Source organism: Ursus arctos, unplaced genomic scaffold, assembly GCF_023065955.2.
Source record: "Ursus arctos isolate Adak ecotype North America unplaced genomic scaffold, UrsArc2.0 scaffold_11, whole genome shotgun sequence".
NCBI classification, from domain to species: domain Eukaryota; kingdom Metazoa; phylum Chordata; class Mammalia; order Carnivora; family Ursidae; genus Ursus; species Ursus arctos.
The window spans coordinates 12,802,674-12,825,440 of record NW_026622775.1 but is presented as its reverse complement, the minus strand read 5'-3'; the positions used below and the strand labels follow the sequence as shown (position 1 = coordinate 12,825,440).

Genomic DNA, 22,767 nt, shown 5'->3' with positions numbered 1-22,767 from the left:
TTTTATTAGTTTAAATGTTCTCTAATTTCTATCTGTTGATGTATCTAAAATGGTACATTGTTTTAGTGCTTAAATTGATAAATTTCTAAGAAATCATCCTTTGTTTTATTTAATGAGTCTAATTCTGTTTATTTAATGAGTCTAATTCTGTCTAAGTCTATATGTTTACTTCTACCTGTCATGTACGTCTATGGTATTTATCATGCTGTTTTTCTGTTCTTTGTGTAACCTTCTGTTTTTTGATTTGCAAGCAACACAATTTTCTATTTCATTCTTTCTCTAGTGGTTGGACATTCAGCATTCTTATTGTTTTACTAGAAGTTGTCTTTAAATTTTTAGCAAACATGCTGGCATATTTTCTTAAGATTTAAAAAATTATTATCTGTAAGTTTCTCTTGCTGAAAAATATCAAGACATTGTGCATACTGTTACTTGTCATCCTCACCTCCCAAACTCATGAGAATCACCTGGGATTTTAACTTCAGAATGCTATTAATTTCTTATTTTCTTTGAATTATGACTATTTGAATTTCAGGTTGCTTTATAGTACACACCCACGTTATCAGCAATTATTTCTATTTTTAAAAATGATTACTAAAGGGGAGCCTGAGTGGCTTAGTTGGTTGGGCATCTGCCTTGGCCTCAGGTCATGATCTCAGGGTCCTGGGATCAGGTCCCAAGTTGGATTCATTGTCCAGTGGGGAGTCTGCTTCTTGTTCTCCCTCTGCCTCTCCCCTTGCTTGTGTTCTCTCTCTCTCATAAATAAAATGCTTAAAAAAATGATTACTAAAATAAGCAATCTGTGGCAATTCCAACTCAGAAAAAGGAGAGAGAATACAAGTAAACATTGGAGGAAAGAAAAGTCATATAAGCACAGATACACAGAAGGTTAAAAAAACTGTAGAAGAGTACTGTGAATTACTTTTAGCTAATAAATTTGGAAATCTAGGTGAAATGGACGATTATCTGGGAAACCACATTTTCAACAAAAATATGATTATGAAAAGTGATAGAAAACCCAAATAGATTAATGATCATGGAAGATTGGTCAAGAGTTTTGACCAATCTTTGGTTCAGATAAGTCCCAAGTTATATAAATTGTTGCAGAGCAAGAAAAAGATGAAAATCTTTTCATTCATTTAATGAGGCTAATATAAATTGATTTCAAGACTACATAGTCTAAGTACACACACACACACACACACACAGAGAAAACTATACCCCATCTCATCTATTGCAATTAATGTATTCTAGTGTGTCATCCATAAATGAAAACAAATTTGATCAGTTAGTAATGGTAAAAAGTTACATTTTAGGAATCATCATTCCTTCCTTATATCTATTAGGAAGCTTAGAATAAAATAAAACTACATCGAACAGGAATAAACCAAGAGTGCCTGCTATTACTGCATTGACTCAGTACTATCTGAAGTTCCCACTATCATTAAGCATTGAGGTATCAGTATTGAAAAGGAAGTCAAAATTGTCCCAGGAATATGATATTCCACCTAAATAACCCAAGAGAATCAATGGGAAAGACACTGGTGCTTATTAATGTAATCATGTACAACATAAATATTCTTAAAAGGCAATAGCTCCTATAAGCTAGGTAGAAAACAAAAGGAAAAAAAATCATTTAGATGGTACGAAAACAAACAAACAAAAACCAAACAAAGAAATGACTAGAAATAATCACAAGAATTGAGACCTATGTGAAAAAAGGTAAATCTTTGCTAAAGGTAGAAGAGCTAATAAGTGATATGCCACAATGCTGAAGGGAAGACAAAATAGAAATTAATCTATCCATTAAATGCTGTCCTCATAAAAATCTTTTCTTTCTCTTGGTGTATTTGGCGGGGGTGGGGGGTGGGGAGAGAGACTTGATTGCTGGGTTCATCTGAAATCATATCCATGTGGTACTGGCACAGGAACAGGAAAGAAGTCAATTACACTAACTGCACCCGTGGTTAACAACCTTGGTTGTACAGTTAAAATAATGCTGAGAGTTAAAAAAAAAAAACGTTACCCATGCCCAGCCCCATTCCCGTGGATTCTGCTTTAATTGACATCAGGTGCGTTCAGGTTTTGCTTATATTTTAAAAGCTTCCAAAGGTAATTTAATGTGTTGCCAAGGTTGGGGATTACTGAACTGTAAGGACCAAGAAATGGCTTATGTACATGCAATCATGATAAATAATTAAATTAAAAAGCCTTTCAAATCAGTAGGGAAAGTTATTAGGACAATGACCTTAGGGACAAAAATCAAGCTAGATCCCTTACTAACACTAAAAAGAAATAAATTCCAGACAGATCAGAAGTATGATACACCAAATAAAACAGAAAAAACTTGATTCTTTAAATAATCACATTTTTGTTATATGTATTTCAAATGAATACTTGCTTTCCGAAGACTTGCCCTGTATTCAGCAATATATATCCAGAACCTTAAAAAATGTTTATACCCGTTGAACAAAAATTCTACTTCTGGGAAGAAATCTAAGCTATCCACAAAGATTTATATTTAAGTATATATCTATAATTGTAAGAAGTCTTGAATTTTAAAAGTAAATGTGCAGCAGCAGGGAAATAAACTGTAATTTTTCTATGTTAAAGTTTTTCTTTTAAGGGGTTTTTACTTATTTCGAGACAGAGTGAGCATGCAAGCGTGTGCACACACGGGTGGAGGAGGGGCGCAGAGGCAGAGGGAGAGAGAATTTCAAGCAGACTCCATGCTGAGCGCAGAGCCTGACGTGATGCAAGACCCTGCTATCATGACCTGAGCCAAAATCGAGAGTCAGGCGCTTACCAGACTGAGCCACCCAGGAGCCGCTGTGTTAAAGTTTGATGCAGAGCTTCCTGAATAGGAATCATGTAGGGCTTATTAGAAAAAATGGATTCTAAGTCCCGCTGGTGATATGCTCACTCAATCAACCCAAGTGGCCTTTTAAGTCCTCTGAAGTTTGAGATCTACTGATGCGTACAATGACTTTTTTTAACCAGTAAAAATTAATTAGTTAGTATTTTTCCCATAAATATGTACAGGAAGGGAATATACCCAAATGTTAGCAGTGTGTCGTTGGGATTTTTTTTTATACTTTCGTTTTGTAAATTTGATACAATGAGCATTTATTACTTCTATAATCAATAAATCAGTTTCATATTAAAAAAGGTTTACTCTAAGAGTACTGTTAGAGTCATCTGGGCACAGGGGTCTTCATGACTATAAACATTTATAATAAGTTCAATCTTATTTTTATTTGCACATTATGTCAGAGTAGCAGTTACTAGTTAGCTGTACCAGTTTTGAAGTAAATGTGCTGCCAACCATAAGCGTGTGAGGCCAGGTCTCATCACTGAAGGGGGTCATTCAAATGAGTTTATCAGAGAATCCATATCAGTGAGCGACTTTGCTAGAGTTCCTACATAAGTATAAGAAAAGTATAATAGGGGCGCCTGGGTAGCACAGTCGTTGAGCGTCTGCCTTCGGCTCAGGGTGTGATCCTGGAGTTCCGGGATCGAGTCCCACATCGGGCTCCTCAGCTGGGAGCCTGCTTCTCCCTCTCCCACTCCCCCTGCTTGTGTTCCCTCTCTCACTGGCTGTCTCTATCTCTGTCACATAAATAAATAAAATCTTAAAAAAAAAAAAAAAGGAAGTGCAATTAAAAAAAAAAGTATAATAATTTTATCTTAGTTATGTAGATTGTATTTTGATGTGAGAAATCTGGTACAGATTGTCGTTTTTAATGAATTGATTTCTCTTGATTTAAAACCTGTCTTTTTGCCTATTTTTCTCTTGGGTTGTTAGGTTTTCTTTAAAAAAAAAATTAATGAATTTTGAGAATTCTTTTTTTTTTTTTTGTATGATAGTCCCCTCTATTGGATGTAGTCACCAAAAAACATATTTATAAATATGTATTACAAATATATGCATCAACCTTTTAACTTATCTTTTACTTTTCCTTAGGGTGGTTTTTTAACAAAGTAGCATTCTTAATTTGTATTGAATTTATTAGTCCTTTAATTTAAAGTATATCCTTCTTTAATAAGTCTTTCCCTAACCTGAGGTTGTAAGGATACTTTACTTATAATTCAGAATTTAAAACTTCACCTTTCATAATTTTGCCATTAATTTATCAGGAATTGAGTTTTGAATATGGTGTTAGTTTTTGAAGTACTTCAGTAAAAAAGCTTTTGTATTTGGGTATTTAAAAAGAAGTACTGTGTAATTAAAAACAAACAACAACAAAAAAGTAACATACCAAAATAAGTCTTCCTTCTATTTGAGATTCCTGGTTTTGTCTTTCTCTGTTAAAAATTAGACTTTTTTTTTTTTTGACTTTTTTATTTCTAAAGTAGGCTTTAAAATTTTTGGCTCCCTAAGCTATTATTTAACCTCATAATTTTCTTGGCAGTTTCAACCAACTTTAAAAGAGTGTTATCTCTACAAGAAAATTTTGAGATGATTTTTTTCCTGCTTAAACTAGAGTTTAAGATTATCATGAATTTCTGACATGCCATTAAATGTGACTTTCTCAGCAGAAGCTAAATTAGAGGCAACTAACTGATGCAATAAGGAAGCTCTGGGGTAGGAAAACAGAGAAGGTATAGTTACTCCCTCTTTCAAGCTTTTTGTCTTTTTTGACAGTCATGAAACAAATATTTTTTAGCACACATAGATGCTAATTTTCATATTTAAGAGTTAATCGAATGAGACTATATATTGTGATGTATTCAGAAGTACGATTGTCTGATTCTCCACATCCTCAAGAATGCTGTGTTCTCAGGGGCCCTGCCAGAGCAAGAACCATGGCTTATTTTGGGGAAGGAAAAGGACCCATCCATGTGGACAATGTGAAGTGCACAGGAAACGAGAGGTCCCTGGCTGACTGTATCAAACAAGATATTGGAAGACATAACTGCCGCCACAGCGAAGATGCAGGAGTCATTTGTGATTATTTCAGCAAGAAGGCAGCAGGTGACAGTAATAGAGGTAAGACCTTTTCTGGGGCCTGTACAAGTCAGAGCACTTTTAACTTCATTAGCATAAGCAGTACTTTGATAACAAAAATCTCCTTCCATAAGACTACATAGAATCCGTGTTCATATTTGGAGGCAGTGGTTCCTGACAAACTTGACTGGATGGGGCTTACATGGGGAGCAGAGTTTGGGGCAGGAGTGGGTTTACAGGATTTGGCACCACGCCCTTTTGACATTCTCAGCCGTTTCTGTACCATTCTTTCTCTGGATATAGTAAAACTGTCAAACTTGTTGGTATTCTTGAAGATTTAGAATTGACATTTACTTCATAAAAAGAAAGAATGATTTTTTTTTTAAGAGGGGGAGAGAGAGAGGAGGGTGGGAGAGAGGCACAGGGAGAGAGAGATTCTCAAGCAGGCTCCACGCTCAGTGTAGAGACCAATGTGGGGCTTGATCCTACCACCCTGAGATCATGACCTGAACCGAAATCAAGAGTCAGATGCTTAACTGACTGCGCCACCCAGGCCCCCCAAGAAATGAAAATTTGAAGATGAATCACAGAAAGGAACTTCTTCCACTCTTACTAATATTTTAAGCAACCAGGATAAATTTAAAAGTAATTGCAAAAAGAAAATTATTTTTTGTAGAGTTTATTCTCTGAAATTTAAAAATATTAAGGAAAATCAGAAATAATCTTCCAGTATAATACTGTAATAGATGTTTTATACTTAAATAGAAAGGTCCTTGAAAGCTGAGAGTAACTTTTATGAAACAACTACTGTTTTATTTTATTTTATTTTTTTAAAGATTTATTTATTTATTTATTTATTTATTTGACAGAGATAGAGACAGCCAGTGAGAGAAGGAACACAAGCAGGGGGAGTGGGAGAGGAAGAAGCAGGCTCATAGAGGAGGAGCCTGACGTGGGGCTCGAACCCGGAACACCGGGATCACGCCCTGAGCCGAAGGCAGACGCTTTAACCGCTGTGCCACCCAGGCGCCCCAACTACTGTTTTAAATGAATAAAAAAAGTAGCTATTTTGTAGAAAACTATGGTTACATTTTATGAAAAGAATAATCACCTCTTTATGTGTGTTGAAAGTTCATAGTTTTGATGCATTGGACTTTCTGAAAATTAGGTGTCTATATTTGAGCATTCTCATTTTCTAACATCTTCTAATTGCTAAGGACAATGCAAAAATAAATTGGATGTTGTTAATATGATTCTTCACTGTCTGAGGAGCTCCTGAGTGTGAAGAGTACATATAGTCTTTTGTGCTTTGTTTTATATATGCATACACACACACACATATATATAATTGGCTTACCAAATCATATTATATATTTAATATTATTAAATAGTATACTTATATATAAGTATTAATTATACCCTAACTTATTAAATTCCCTTCAATAATTTAAACTACAGTCAAAAATTAAATATAACTAATTCTTTGGATTATGTCAAATTTCTGAAGCAGTAGAAAAACAAAAACTCAATAATTGTAAAATGTTTTCATGATATTCCTTTGTAAACCTATTTTAAAGTATGAAATACCATATTTATTTCATTGTTTATACATTTGTTTTCATAAATTCCTAGAGTTGTAGCAGCACTTATTTTGATACCTTTCCATGGTTCCAGTGCTACCATACCTCAAATAAAAAGATTTCATCTTAGACCAGCTGGATTACTGAATCTGGCTTATTAACCTATTGATTTTTTATTGAGGCTCAAGACCTAGCGACTTCTTTTTTTCTTTCTTTCTTTCTTTCTTTCTTTCTTTCTTTCTTTCTTTCTTTCTTTCTTTCTCTTTCTTTCTTTTTCTTTCTTTCTTTCTTTCTTTCTTTCCAGATTTTATTTATTTATTTAAGAGATAGAGAAAGAGCACAAGTGGGGGGGAGGGAGAGGGATAAGCAGACTTGGCGCTAAATGCAGAGGCCAGTGCAGGGCTCCATCTCGTGACTGTGGTCATGACCTGAGCCAAAATCAAGAGTCCCCCGCTTAACCAACTGTGCCACCCAGACACCTCCCTAGTGACTTCTATAAGGGGATTCAAATTCAAGCCATTGGTTATTGGTCATCTGATGGGATCCTTTTATAAATGAACTTCATTTTGTTTTCTTTTTTTCTTTCTCTTTCTTTCTTTTTTTTTTTTTTTTTTGTAACAGTGGATTTTGCTGCTTTAAATAGATTTTACATTTTTGCAGTCTGGTTCCTTGCCCCAGGATGATGTAAACTTTCAGTTTTGCTTGCTCAGTATTAATTACATCATTCTTTATTTTGGTGTTATATACATTGACCTGACTTGGAGCATTATTTGAAACTTATGTTTTTCTAATATCTTATAATTTGCTGTGTCATCTAGACGACTCATACACTAAGAGATGAGAATTAAAGTTTGACAGCATGCCTCTGAGATCATCTGGCAAATTAATGATCTTGGTAGACACTGTTGAACCTTTTTCTCTCTGAAGAAATAACTACTGATTCCTTATTGAGCTCCCTTTTACCTGATTATTATGGGAGAATATTAGTGTTGACTAGATTTTCGTGGTCTTGGCGTAATTCTCAGCCTTCTCTTCTTACACAGATAGAAAAACAGTATCTATCTATAGATTTTTTTTTTAAAGATTATTTATTTATTTATTTGACAGAGAGAGAGACAGCCAGCGAGAGAAGGAACACAAGCAGGGGGAGTGGGAGAGGAAGAAGCAGGCTCCCAGCGGAGCAGGGAGCCTGATGTGGGGCTCGATCCCAGGACCCCGAGATCACGCCCTGGGCTGAAGGCAGACACTTAACGACTGAGCCACCCAGGCACCCCTCTATCTATATTTTGTAACATATACTTAACCAAGGAAACAAAACACTCCTATAGAGATTCTCCTCCTTTCTAAAATTATTTTTGAAACAGTCAACCTTTATATACTTTCTTTTGTATAACACTTGTTCATGTATTTTAATTCTTAATTCTTTTTTTGTGCTCTTGATCGAGTGTTATCTTGGGAAGTTTGACTGTATTCCCTTAAATGCCACTGAGACTCCTTAGTAAACCCTTTCCCTATATTAATATGCTATATGAGTAAATGCAAATGTGAATTTAGATCAGAATGCCATTCTGAGAATGTGCTTTTCTCCTTTAAGTTACATTTTGTAGACATGGCTTGGCGATGTTGTGTATGAAAAGCAGGTAATTTAGACCAGTATCTCCTTTGCAATTCTCTTGCTTTGTTTAACGTCCCTGCACTCCGAAACAGTCTCTGAAATCGGCAGAGGAGGAGATGTAGGCACCTATAGGATGATGTACTGGGCAGGGTCCAAGCTGAAGATGGGAAACTTCCTCAAGTTCCTGATCTGCTTGTGAATTCTTGGTTAAATGAAAAGACTTTTAATTTTTATCATAAGAAAAAGTATCCTATAATTTGAGAAGACATTTTAAAATAGAGACGGAAGCAGCAAGAAAATGTGTCACTTGTGTCTTTACCCCACTAACAGCAATATGATAGTCTGATTAATAACCTCTGTCTGCTTCAGAATCCCTCTCTGCTGTTTGTGGCGTGAGATTACTGCACCGTCGGCAGAAGCGGATCATTGGTGGGAAAAATTCTTTAAGGTAAAAGGTTCTTCAGAGGAGATTTTCCATACTACAGAATTATTTTTGTAATACAGTGTTACAAATTGGGGTTTTTCTACTATTATGTAAGGGATTTATTTTACTTACGTAATTTTCTAAATTAAATACAGATTACACTGAAGATTTCACATTTTTTTGACCTACCTTAACTTTATATAGACCATGGTCTTAGATCGCTACCCTCTGACTTATAAAATAGATATGTTGCTGAAAAGTTATGTGGCAGAAACTAATTTAACAGGAGGTCTGAAAAAAATATGTAACTATAAAATCTGTTTAATTTAGAATATATTTGTTTTGGACTTGACTCTTTTTAATGTAATTTTTTTGTTTGTTGCATTTACAAATGGAAAACCAGTACTTTACTTATTAAATACTTCTTTAGACTGCCTGGGTGAGGTGGTGGGGAGAGAAAATATGCTTCAAACAATGAAGTATAAAGAAGACTCAGCTTGATTCCATGAATGTCAGAGATAGGTGGGATGCATATAAATGCCTATAAACAAATCTTCAGTGTGCCTGCTCAGAGTGCCTGCACCATTTTCAAAGTAGGAAGGGATTTTTACATCGTAGGGTCTCTTTTATACTGCTTTTCTCCCACCTGCAAGCCTTCTGAGTCATTGTTTTAATGGAAGCTTTTCTTTGCTTTTTTTTTTACCTTATATGGACTTAAGTGGCTTACTTTCTTCTTAGGGGCGGTTGGCCTTGGCAAGTGTCCCTCCGGCTAAAGTCATCCCATGGAGATGGCAGGCTCCTTTGTGGGGCCACCCTCCTGAGTAGCTGCTGGGTCCTTACGGCGGCACACTGCTTCAAGAGGTATGTGTCCACCTTTCCAGACAACTCAGTTGGGCTCTTATTTGCCAGTTCTTCTAATCCCTTCCTTCTCTGTAGCATACTAGAAACTTGGGGTGACAGAGCCAGGCTACCAGTCTTCCTTATCTGTGCCAATAGCACTGTGGAAGTGGGGAGGTGACAGAAGGTGCAAAGAGCCTTCAGGAAGCTACTTGCTACTGCGGTATTAAAGCAAACTATAGGGAGCAGAGAAGATGTGTTTTGGGAAAATTTGTTTTATATTTTTCCTATGTGATATCATAAGACTTCATTGTATATTTGTAATTTGTCCTATAGATTTTGTTCACTTTAACCGCCATGCGAATTTTAACTCCTATTGGAAGACAACATCACAGATTATTTATTCCCCTACTAATGGATAGTTAGGTGGTTTCCATTCTCTCACTATGAAAAAACAATGTGGTAGTAGATATCCATTCTGTGCCTCATTGGGTACATATATGAGGGAGCATTTTGCTAGTGTACGGGCACATTTCAATTTCACTTGACACTACTAATTTACTTTCTAAAGTAATTGTATCCATTTATATCTTGGCAGTGTGTAAGTCCCTCTTTACTCAAATCCCCACCTCAACGTGATACTATCAACATTTCTAATTTTTGCCAGTCTTAGACATTTTGGATTTCTTTTTAATTCCATTTCCCTGCTTAGTGTCTTCCTCTTTCATGAATTCTTTCTTTATATCCTTTGTTTATTTTTCTGTTGGATTGTCTTTTTGTAATTGATTTTAAAAATTTGTTCTGTGTACACAGTCTTTGTTGTTATGTGTTACAAATACCTTTTCTCAATTTGGGTATATCTTGTCACTTGTTTAAGATCTTTTTCTTATAAAGATATTTTAATTTTATATGTTTAAGTGTGTCAGGTTTTTAAGTTTAATAAAAGTTTTTGTATTTTATTTAAAAAATCCTTTTCTAGCCCCACATGATGAAGATATTATCTTAGTTTTTCACTAAGAAAATTTACAATTTTGCTTTTTGTGTTTAGGTTTTTAATCTGTTTACAGTTTATTTTTGCATATATGGTATGAGAAAGGAGCCTAACTTTATACTTTCATGGATAGTTAGTTTACCAGCACTTTTTATTGAGCATTATATTCTTTACCCAATTATTTATCACAACTATGTAGTATGCCAAGTTCTCATGTATCTTTTTTTTTTCTAGTATCTTTAGTAAGTTCCTCTTATCTATTTTGATATATATTTATGGAGTAATCTTCCATGTGTAAAGTGTACAGGGGATACAGATCTATATTTTACATAGCCTTTGTCATTTCTGGGATAATAATTGAGTTTGAGTGTTCATGTATATACCAGTGGGTTTAATACATTCATGTGTTACATGAACAGCACAGATAATAAAGATTATATTCATCCATTAACTTAACAAAAAATTAGTATTCCCAGGAATATGCCATGCACTAGAGATATAGTGGAGAACAAGACAGATAAGGATGGTTGCTATGATAAGAGTTTTTAATGTAGTTATAGGAACCCAGAGTAGGGAGACATTGATATTGCTGATATGATAGTATCAAAAAAAGTTTAGGACACCATTTTTTAAAAAAGATTTTATTTGTTTGAGAGAGAATGAGAGAGTGCACAGGGTTGGGAGGGCAAGGGGGGGGAAGGGGGGAGTGGGATGGGGAGGGACAAGCAGACTCCGAACTGAGTGTAGAGTCTGAGGTAGGGCCCGATCCCACGACCCTGAGAATATGACCTGAACCAAGAGTTAGACGCTTAACCACTTAACTAACTGAGCCACCCAGGCACCTCAGGGCACCATTTTTAAAGTGTGGTCTTTCTACCACAATATTAGATACATTCAGCTTGTCAAAAGTCCAGATTCCTGGGCCTCTACCCGAGATCTACTGAATCTTTGGAGCTGAGCCTCAGGAGTTGGCATTTTTATCAAGCATCTCTGATGATACTTAAGAACACTAATGGTTAAGACCCGCCTGCCTAGTGGGTAAAATAGAATATGATCTGAATGTTTAAAGAATGATGATGAGGAAGAATATACTGGAATTGACAGGATACTTATCCATGTCCTTTTCAACATATTAATCACGAAACTGAAAAAAGACACCGATGGTAAATTAATTATATTTTTGGATGCCAGAAGATTGGGAGGGACACATGTTGGAGATAGGATCCATGATGGCAAAAGATCTCGATAGGCTGATTCTAACAAGCAGTGTGGAATAAGGAAGAAGTAAAATGCTGACTTTAGTTCCAGGAAACGTGGCTTACGCGTTGCACAAGTGAAAAAGAGCTCATGAGTTTTAGAGTCCTGCAACCTTCTTACACGTCGGTGATGTAATGCAGTTGCCCACAGAGTCAATCAGTCGTGGACAGCACTGACAGAACAGGGGCAAGACAGCAGCCATGAGCCTTGCTAGTCTTACGGTGCTCAAGCTACTGTCAGAGACAAAAGCATTGTCACTATCAAACAGAGAGAACTGTGCTCAGTTCTGGGTGCCGCATCATGAAAACAATGACATGATACGCCAGGGAAGGCAAACAGACAGGGGAGATTGTGTGGAATTGAATTAGATTTGTTACCTGTTGCTTCAGATACCACAGATGTTAATGGGAGAAAAACTAATTTTCATTTTCGCATAGAGTTGTTTATTTTTTATTTCTTTAACACTAGGACTATTCCAAGATGGAGTGGGCTGTATGCGGGAGGAAGAGTAAGTTCTGTCATGAAGTGTGTTCGAGCACAGAGGTTGGATTCCTGGATTGGTAGAGGCGGAAGGTGGACAATATCTAATGTTGAGAGCATAGTGGTGAAAAACATGAGACGTATTTGAATGGTGGCAGTTATTAGTTAAGATAGTGATCTGGAGTTTTGGTAGTGGACTTACAGTAGAGAATCAGGAAAGGCCTGGAATGCCAGGATAGTGAATTTCTGTTTCAATCACTAGGTGGTGGGAAACACTAAAGGTTTTTGAGACTTGAAATGTGATCAAAGAGGAGTTTTAGGAGATCAGGCATTTGGAGATGTACAGGATAAATCTGAGGAGGTAAAGCAAAATTATTAATCCAGGGGTCCGTGAGTGAGCTTCAAATTACATGAAAAGTCTTTGCATACATGCTTCTGGGGAGTGACTCGAATTGGTCCATGTTACCAAGTGATTAAGACTCACTATGGTAGGACCTAGAGGGAGACTGATTACAAGGCTATTATAATAGAGACAGAAGGTAGAGAAGGAGAGAAGGTAGAGCTGCTGTGACCGAAATCATAGAACTTGGTACTTTGTAACAAAAGACTTGGATCTGGCCATTGAGACCAAGGTCACAGTTTTCCTTCAATTTTAACTGCTTAATTTATTCAGCCTGTTAAGAGCCTCAGTTTTCCCACCAGTAAAATGAAGGCAGTAACATTCCATGGTGAGGAACAAATGATCTGCTAAGCATCTGAAAGTATTTTATAAACTGTAAAATTCAAAACAAATGTTGGCTATTATTATGTTGGGGTTAAAAAAAGGGAATCACAGATAATTATTATCAAAAATAGGAAATTCAGGATGATTTTATTCCACTGACTACTGGAGAAGAAAGTAGGAAATTACGAGAACCTGGAGAAACCTGTCTTAGGGCTTAGAGTTTGGGCAGAGTAACTCAAGAGGTTCGGTTTTGATTATCCTCCTCTTGATTAAGATACCTTGTCTTTCAGGTCTCTGTTAAAAGTTATAGACTTCAGGGTTCAAGGCTTAAAGTTTTAAAGTAGTGAAATTACCCAAAAATTCTACTTGAGGTTGAAAACTTTGATCTGACTTTTGGGTCCCCTGGAAGGTCTTTTTCTTTTTCTTTTCTTTTTGATACATGTTTGGGTTTGTTTGTTTACATGTCATTATTCCTCCCCTGGCGTGCTCCTTCTAGATTCTTGCTTAAAGTCAGTAATCATCTCACTTCTGTTTATAAACCAAGTGTCTAGTATATTACTTGGCACAGAGGAGAGACTCCTAAATGGTTGTTGCATGATGAAAGTGGGGCTCAGTTGCCAGATAGTGGATATATTTAAGAATGTTGGACTCTTTAGAGGATGGTGGTATTTTAAACCTAGATCAACAGATAATTCCTTCCATATGTCATTACTGAATTTCTTCCCTTTATCTGCTGAGTATAAGATAAAGACAGTTGATTAAAAAGCAGAGGAGCAGATTATGATATGCAGCATTTTGATGTGCTGTAGATATAATGCAAGATTCTTTTAATGTGCATAGGGAGAGAATTGTTTTGCAAATGTGTTTTATATCCATCTGACTTGGTCTGTAACCTTTACCAGATTTCATAGACTTCCTATTTTGCAATGCCTAAGGAGGCTACAGCTCACATCTTTATTGCAGTAAGCCTATTAAAAAGCTAAGGACACTTACTAGTGATTCAGAATAAGCTCCCAATTTTGTTTGTTTCTGGGTTCAGGACTTTTTTTTTTTTTTTAAGATTTTATTTATTTGACAGAGAGAGACACAGCGAGAAAGGGAACACAGGCAGAGGGAGTGGGAGAAGGAGAAGCAGGCTTCCTGCTGAGCAGGAAGCCCAGTGTGGGCTCGATCCCAGGACCCTGGGATCATGACCTGAGCAGAAGGCAGGTGCTTAACGACTGACTTCAGGACTTTGGATTAAAACAGAAATCATCAGAAACTCTGAAATTTGCAAAAATCAATTTCCTTTGGAATTGCAGGGAAACTGCCCTGTAGAAGCAAGATCGTCAGGTTCTGAGAGATTATCTTCCTTTTAGATTTGTTGGGAGTCTAATTTGTTTATTTTTTATTTGTTAAAAGATATTATTTATTTATTTGAGAGAAAAAGAGAGAGAGAGTGAATGGGAGAGAGAGAGAGAGAATTGGAAGCAGACTCCATGCTGAGTGCAGAGCCCGATGTGGGGCTTGATCCCAGGACGAGATCATGACCTGAGCTGAAACCAAGAGTTGGATGCTTAACCAACTGAGCCACCCAGGCATCCTTTGGGAGTCTAATTTAAGGTCTACTGGTCGGGGACTTAAATTTCGTATTTTGAAATTAGCTCTCATGCGCTTTTTCTATTTATATCTCCACTGCTTTAACTACTGGACTTCTGTATATGCTCTATAATGGTTTCTTGTTCATCAGGCCTTCCTTGGTGCCTAATTCTTACAGATGATATAGGCCAGTGTTTTGAACAGCTATTTTTGAATGAGGCATGGATTGCTGTTAACCATCTGTGTTATTTTACACTGTGGGATGACAGCTTTTTATGTTTGTTTGTTTTGCCTTTATAGTCATTCTTTTATATAATCCTCATGTCAGAATAATCTAAGAATGATGGCCTGGGAGGTTGAGATCAGAATGCAGTTCCTTCAGATCTACTATCCTGTCATATTCATTTTATATAGTCTCTTTACATGATAAGGGTACTTTATTGTAAGGCTGACAAGAGTTCCAGTAATCATATCCTAATTTGTTTGTAAATTTCACATGTGCTGTGTCCCAAACACTTTTTTATGCCAACGTAATTAGGGTAACTGAGGTAATTGGTGAATCACCATTTATAGGCCTTCTATCTCATCTTTCACATTTTTCCTAGTGTTAATGCAGTGCAGACTTTGGAATGTAATATCCTGTTGGCATTTTGAAGTGGAAACTTGGAATAAATCAAGTTTTTTTTGTAGTCCCTATGAAACTTACATAATATAAATTACTTGCTTTTGATATTTTCTACTCTAAACTATGAGTATCATGAAATGACCCTCTCTCTATTGTGGTGCAGCAAAATAATTGAAAGAAAAATTCATGAATATTACACTAATTCCTTTTAGTTGCTTATTCTGGTAACAAGCATCATTTTGGAGGGAAGAATGAATGCAAAACAAGACTCCCTTCTTTCTGTAATTCTACTGCAAATTCGATTTGATCAAGAATATAGCTTTACTTGATTTTATCTTTTAATTTATTGCCTAGAAACACTATAGCAGCTGGAAATTGTCAGAGATTGTTGCTCTGAAAATCAGAAATGTCTAAATCTTTGTAATTATAAAGATGAGCCACAGAGATTGTGGAGTCACTTTTTAAAAACACAAAGTGTCAGGTGCTTAGCATATGCTCCATTATAACCTAGTATCTAGTAGAGTCCATTAGGAACATGGTCTTTTAGTGATATACATAATATCATCAATCATGCTAAAACCATTTCCTGAACACACACACAACACACATATACTATATATATGTGCGTGTGTATACACACACACGCATACGCAAACACACACACATATGAGAGTGTGAGGTTCTATGGAGAAGATCACTTCTCTCTAAGCAACTGTAACAATTTACACAAGCAAATTCAATCACTTTTTGAGTTTCATCCAGAAAACACAAAAAAACAGATTCTAGTAGTAGCAGATGTGTACAGGTTGATGTAAAATACTTTTTGAAGAGATAAAAATGTAAAATACTTTTTGAAGACACATAAAGAATAAGACCCTGCAACATGAATTAACTCTTCTATTTTTAATTCCAGTAATTTTTTGTTCTTAAACTCCAGAATCTCAGAAGAATGGAGACATTGAATTTTACAAAACTGCTGTGTTTCAGATCCTTTCTTGCTCAAGCTTGTCTGGCAATTTCATCCAATTTTTATTTGAGGAGGAGTTGAAGGCATTTCAGCAAAACAAACAATTGGATGGTGTGTCAGCCAAACCTAAAATGTTTGTTTTAGAAGCATTTTTGAATATAAAAAGTCTGTCAAAGTAACAGAAGCTCAACTAGAGTTTTTATGTTGAAAAAAAAAAAAAGATTCCTTGGTATGTCTTCTTAAGAAGTCTAGAACTATAGTAAATGTTTTCAAAGTCCACAATCATATTGGGAACCTCAGCCAAAGTGTTATCCCTGTGTATATAATCACACCCACTGAGAGAGGTGACAGTAGAAGACAAATATTTGGTTAGCTAACTAATCCAGTCTTGTGCTGGATGCTCTTCAAATTCCAAGCATGTGATTATTTCTAAGAATAATTGGAGTGAAAGGAGTGTGGGAATCACTGCTTAGGTTTAGCTGGTCCATTTCCTTAAATTAGGACAACTTTAAATGTGTAGGTACTAATAGATTCATTTTGACAAGAATGATGCTTTTTCTCTTCTTCTCAGGTAAGTATTTTATTTTTGTTTTCAGTTTAATATCAACTCCTGATTGGTGAGCATACTAAATTTGGAGTATATTCAAAACTATTGGCTGAAATCCACTTGATTTGAGAACACAGTATATGCGTGTAACGTGTATGGGTTTTGTGTTTTGATACCTTTATGTAATCTCTTATGACGCTCACTTCACCTAGTGAGATTCCAGGAGTTATCACTATACCTTTAAGTCTTTGGTGTAGTGGTTCTCAAGCTTGACTGTGAACTTGAATCACCTGTGGTCCTATATCAGCCCTATTAATTTAATATTCTCAGAGACTGTGTGACCTGGACATTTATATTTTTCAAAGTGGTACAGGTGATTCTGGTAAACAGTCCGCATTAACAAGAACATCAGATATTTAGGAGGTTTGTAAAATGTAATAGACGTGTGCCTGGGTGTCTCAGTTGAGTGTCCAATTCTTGATTTTGGCTCAGGTCATGAACTCAGGGTTGTGAGATCCAGCTCTGTGATGGGCTCTGCACTCCACACAATCTGCTTAAGATTCTCTTTCTCTCGGGGCGCCTGGGTGGCACAGCGGTTAAGCGTCTGCCTTCGGCTCAGGGCGTGATCCCAGCGTTATGGGATCGAGCTCCACATCAGGCTCCTCCGCTATGAGCCTGCTTCTTCCTCTCCCACTCCCCCTGCTTGTGTTCCCTCTCTCCCTGGCTGTCTCTATCTCTGTCAAATAAATAAATAAATAAATAATCTTAAAAAAAAAAAAAAGATTCTCTTTCTCTCTCTTGTTTGTCCTTCCACTGAGTGTGTGACTCTCTTGCTCTTCCTCTCTGTCAAAAAAAAAAAAAAAAAAAAAAAGTAGTATAAACTTTAAGTGATGGTGTTGTAAGAACTGGTGAGAAGCTGACTCTGATTTTAGTGAAGTTAGGGATAATAGTGTATATATGTAGATGTGGGTGTCTTTGGAAAGTAGTTGTTTAACACACATTAAGACTTTTCTCTGTGCCAAGCACTTTGCCTAGTGCTGAGGATACAAAAGTGAGCATGGCATGGCCCTTACACTTACGGAGCCTTTAACTGGGAGGACCTGACATAACTTAGTCTTAGAAACTGTCACAAATGCTAGGACAGTGTGACTGGGAGTGTTCAAAGACAGGATTGGCCAGTTTTCAGGCAGGGCAGGAAGAGCTTCCTAGGAGGCTTTTGACTTGAGACTTGGGTGATAAAATCAGTTTTTGCCATATTAGGATGGGAGGTGGGATGATACTGCAAGTAGTTTGAATAAAGACAGGTGTATGAGACACCTCATCAAGCAACTAAAATGATAGGGGCATGCAGACCAGGCTGGTATCAGGTGGGCAAGGGCCATTCTTGGATGGATTTGCATTTCATATAAGGCATTTGAACTTTATTGTGTAGATAATGGAGACCCCTTGAAGGGTATACAAAGGAGTAGTTATACTGTCAGAGATAAACCTCCCTCTTGCTGCAGTATGATGAAGGGGCTGAAACAGTTAAAATTCGAAGCAGCAAGGCTATTGGACAGACTACTGCAGGAGTCCAGGCATGAGGTGACACAGTAAGGCAAGACTGCCCAAGACTTTAACAGTGGGGTATTTTAAAACAAAATTTCCTTGTTGCAGTAATGTCTTGTTTCTTTGTTTGTTGGCTGAAGACCCACTTTTCAGATAATGTAGAATATATTTATATGGCTAGTTTAGATACAAGCATTATTTTAGCAAAGTACTACAGCTCTCTTTCAAAGAGGGGAAATATTGTTGCAATGCCTTTTTTTTAGGTGAACAGTAATATAATTATCTGAAGGGATATAAAAAGTTCACGTATGAAGGGAATATCTCATAATTCAGGCTTAAAAATTATAAGCAATGTAAGAGACTGCATTAAAAAGATATAATAAAACAGGGTGCCTAGTATATGCCAAACTGTTTCTCTAGACCATTGCTGTCTAGCAGAAATACGATGTGAGCCACAAATGTGACTTTAAGTTTTCTAGTAGCCACATTAAAAGATAAAAAATCAAACAGGTCAGGGCACCTGGGTGGCTCAGTCAGTTGAGCATCTGACTCTTGATTTTGGCTCAGGTCATGATCTTAGGGTTGTGAGACTGAGCCCCACGTCAGGCTCCACGCTCAGTGGGGAGTGTGGTTGAGAGTCTTTCCCTCTCCCCCTGCTCATGCGTGCTCTCTCTCAAATATAAATCTTAAAAAAATCCAAACAGGTTGAATTAATTTTAATTATATATTTTATTTAACTTGGTATATCCAAAATATTATTGCAAAATGTAACATAAAAATTGGGATATTTAATACTTATCTATGAAGACAATATATTTAGTATTTTTTCATACTAAGTATTCAAAATCCATTGTATGTTTTATACTTTTAGCATATTTCAGTTCAGACTAAACACATTTCTAGTACTCCAATATCCACATGTGGCTATGGGCTACAGTACTGGACAGTGGAGCTTGAGATCATTTCTTCAACTCCATTCTAAAGATATATGAAACATTTCAGCAGCACTTTCAAGGATGTATTGGCAATTCTTTTTTTTTTTTCCTTAAGATTTATTTCTTAGAGAGAGAGCACACGAAGCAAAGTGGGAAGGGCAGAGGGAGAGGGAGAGAGAATCTCAAGCAGACTCCACCTGGATCTCGAAGCCCCACTCAGGGCTCAGTCTCATGACCTTGAGATCACAAGCGGGGCCAAAACCAAGAGTCAGACGCTTAACCGACTGGGCCACCCAGGTGTCCCTTGGCAATTATTCTTTTTAGAAAGGTGTTCAATCACTTGAGGTTTTACTTCAAAACCTGAATTCATTAATAGGCATACTGAATTTTTATAATATAGTATCGTACACAGAAAGTAGAAGTGAGAAGTATTTAAATCTGATTTTTCTCCATGAGTATACTTTTTGCTGTTTCAGGATGTGAAATAATGGCAACCTTTACTTAAATTTTGAAGTGGAATCCACAAGAGTATATTATCTGTGAACAATGTATAAAAAACTTTCTGAATTTTGAAGATCTGTGATGACTTAAGGATGGAAATGGAGAATCAAGGAATCAGAAAATTATTAGTGTTAAATTATTAGTATTATTGATCAACAATCAGCAGCTGGATAAATCATCTTTGGTGCATTGTTCAGTTTTTTGAGCTAACATAGTTAAGAAAATTACATTATATATGCAAGCCCTACACAGGGGTACTTAGTGTTTGAATAACTTAGAGCTTCCAGTCATTTTACAGGAGGAAATGGGAGGTTGTATTTAAATAGGCAGTCACTAGAGAATTCCAAGTTTTGAATACTGACTTCTCTAAATTCACATTCAAGTACAGTTCTCATATCTAGTGTAAGACTTCCAAGTTTTCATAAAAAGAATTAAGGTATGTTTTCCCATCTCACAGTCAGATGCTAGCACAAAGTAGGTGCTGAGTTGATGAAACCATAGTTGGAATTTTGGCAGATTAAAGGAATGAAGGACTGAGTTTTTGCAAAAAAGCGATTGTGGAATCCAAGCCTGGTAAAAAAGGGAAGTCATAAGCAGAGTGAGATTGTAATGAAAAAAAACTAGTGGGTTTAAAGGCTGGAAGTCTAATGGGGTTGAAGGACTGTAGATCTGTAAAACTATAAAGACAGGAGGTGAAAAGTGGGAGATGCTTGAAATCAAGACTTCAGAAATGTACAGTATTTGGTGAATACCAGGTCTGGGTCTCACAATGGGAGTAGGTGGCTGAGATGGAGAATAGGCTCACCACAGATAAGGAAGTTAGGGAGTTAAAAGGGCATGGTTTTGGAAATTAAGCCATTAAGAATGTCTCAAGTAGTGGTTAAGTAAGCGAGATGCTATATAATCTTAAGTGAGAAAGAGGAAGTAACCAGGAAGTGGGGTGGATCATGTATTCTATGTAGTTCTCAACTGTGGCCAGTTTGCACCAGAGGGGACACAGGGAAATGTCTGAAGACATTTTTGGTGGCCACAGTTGAGGGGTGTATGCATGTGCTTTACTGGCCACCTTGTGAAGAGAGGTCAAGGATGCTTCTAAACATCCTACAATGCACAGAACAGCCTCTCTCTCACAACAAAGATTTATCTGGTTCCATATGTCAGTAGTGCCAAGGCTGGGAAACTCTGGTTTAGGAGAATGGGCCACCATCAAGTTATGTTGGTTGGGAAAACAAGCTGAGAACTATCAATCCAGTAAATATTGTTTCTACTTAAATTGAATAGTTTAAGGAAAAAAGACACATTAAAAATATCCATTCATTTCACTAAATCAACAAACATATGCTGCATTTCTACTTAAGGAAGGCATCACTATTGTTTGGTGTTTAGGATTCATCAGTGAACATAAAGATCCCTGTCTTTGGATGCCTTTTGTTTAAGCAGAGGGAGACTGAGAGCTATAAATATAACAGTAAATTAGATGGTCTGTTAAGAAGTGGTGTTAAAGAAGAGAGATTAAGGATATTGAGAGTGCTGGGGAATGGAGGACAAAGGGTGGACTGCAGTTATAAATCAAGTCTCACTGGGATGATGTCTGGACAGAGATTTAAGAGATGAGAGAATATAATGAATATATGTTGCCCTGAAAATACAGTTTTGGTTTGCATTCAGTTCACAGGAAAGGGGAGTAAAGTGGGTTGTGCTGAAGTGGTCTAAGGGATACAAAGTTAGACCAGCCATGATTTCTGGCCTCAAGGAGCTTCGTGATGAACTCGCATCTTGGAAATGATAGAAAAACGAAGACAGCAAATACAAGACAGTAATTTTGCTCTATACTATTTGTTCCTGTTTTGGTCTTTTTTCATGTTGGGAAATAACAGGTTAATGATTAGCTGTTATTTTCCACTCATGCTCCACATTTGCTCCTTCTCAGAAAACAATTACATGGGAACCTGGATTAAGCAGTGAAATGAAGTGATGAAATGGGTTTGGAACACAACTGAGAGTGGTGGGATCAGAGAACTGGAAAGGGTAAATTTACAGGAAGGGATAACGATTAGGAAGAAAGGCTTGCAGTGTCTCTATTCACCTTCCCTGCTGACAGTTCTGTTTCAGCCGCTTACTAGTTCTCTGCCTCTCAGGTATGGTAACAGCACAAGGAGCTATGCTGTTCGGGTTGGGGATTATCATACTTTGGTGCCAGAAGAATTTGAAGAAGAAATTGGAGTTCAGCAGATTGTGATTCATCGGGGGTATCGACCTGACAGCAGTGACTATGACATCGCCCTGGTTCGATTAGAAGGACCAGAAGAGCAGTGTGTTAGATTTAGCAGCCATGTTTTGCCGGCCTGTTTGCCACTCCGGAGAGAGAGGCCACAGAAAACCGCCTCCAATTGTTACATAACAGGATGGGGAGACACAGGTAATGTAGATAATACAAAGAACAAATGAGACCTGGGTATGTTCTTATGTATAGTATTATCAATACTTTTGGGTGTACAATGGGTATGAAAATCTTCAGTGGGTTAAGGCTTAGGTGTTTGGAAATTCTGCCAAGTGTATGATGCATGCATGTAATTTGGATTCGTATCCTGAGGGTACTGTTGGTTACTGTTATATGTTTAGCACAAATTGACAGAGCTCAACTGCCTTATGGGGTAGAGAATCCTGTACTTTCAGTTCCAGACTAGTAAGACAGAGGAAATGGGATTTTTGATTTTTAAGACCCTACTCCAATACTTGGGCCCGACTGGCTATATCTTAAAAAGCTTTCCCATGACTCAGACATAGCTATACCAGCAAAGGGCCATGGTGTCTGATGGCCTTGTTTTTTCTGTAATGAAGGCCATTATCAAACTCAATTTTATGGAGAATCTCTAAATATAGAGGAGACAGAAGAGCCCCTTTGCTTGAAGTGGAGATCCAACCGGCTTTTTCTCCTTCATCCCACCCTCCCAAATCCCAAGCTAGAGCAAGATACTCATTTTATAGTCTTCTCAGGCAAAGTTTTCTGTATTGTGTTGCTACAGAATTAAATCAGTGTACTATCAGCTACTGCTTGTTCAGGGTGGTCCTTGAAACAGATGTAGGGTTCACATGGATTGGGTGCCTGATTCATAAACGGCTATTGAAGAAGGGATAGGTTGACTGCTCTCCATTAAAATAAAACACTGATCATTTTTCACTCTTGAAAAGAGCATCAAGTATTTCTAC

General features: G+C 36.9%; 1 protein-coding gene across 1 annotated transcript in view; it reads left to right on the top strand.

Annotated features, from left to right (window-relative positions):
* Nucleotides 1-22,767, top strand: part of PRSS12 (serine protease 12) — a 71,016-nt gene that overhangs the window by 45,272 nt on the left and 2,977 nt on the right. Inside the window, exons 9-12 of the mRNA XM_026499236.4 lie at nucleotides 4,785-4,990; nucleotides 8,513-8,591; nucleotides 9,306-9,428; nucleotides 21,696-21,976. Coding sequence (XP_026355021.1) covers nucleotides 4,785-4,990; nucleotides 8,513-8,591; nucleotides 9,306-9,428; nucleotides 21,696-21,976 — 689 coding nt within the window. The remainder of the gene's footprint in view (nucleotides 1-4,784; nucleotides 4,991-8,512; nucleotides 8,592-9,305; nucleotides 9,429-21,695; nucleotides 21,977-22,767) is intronic.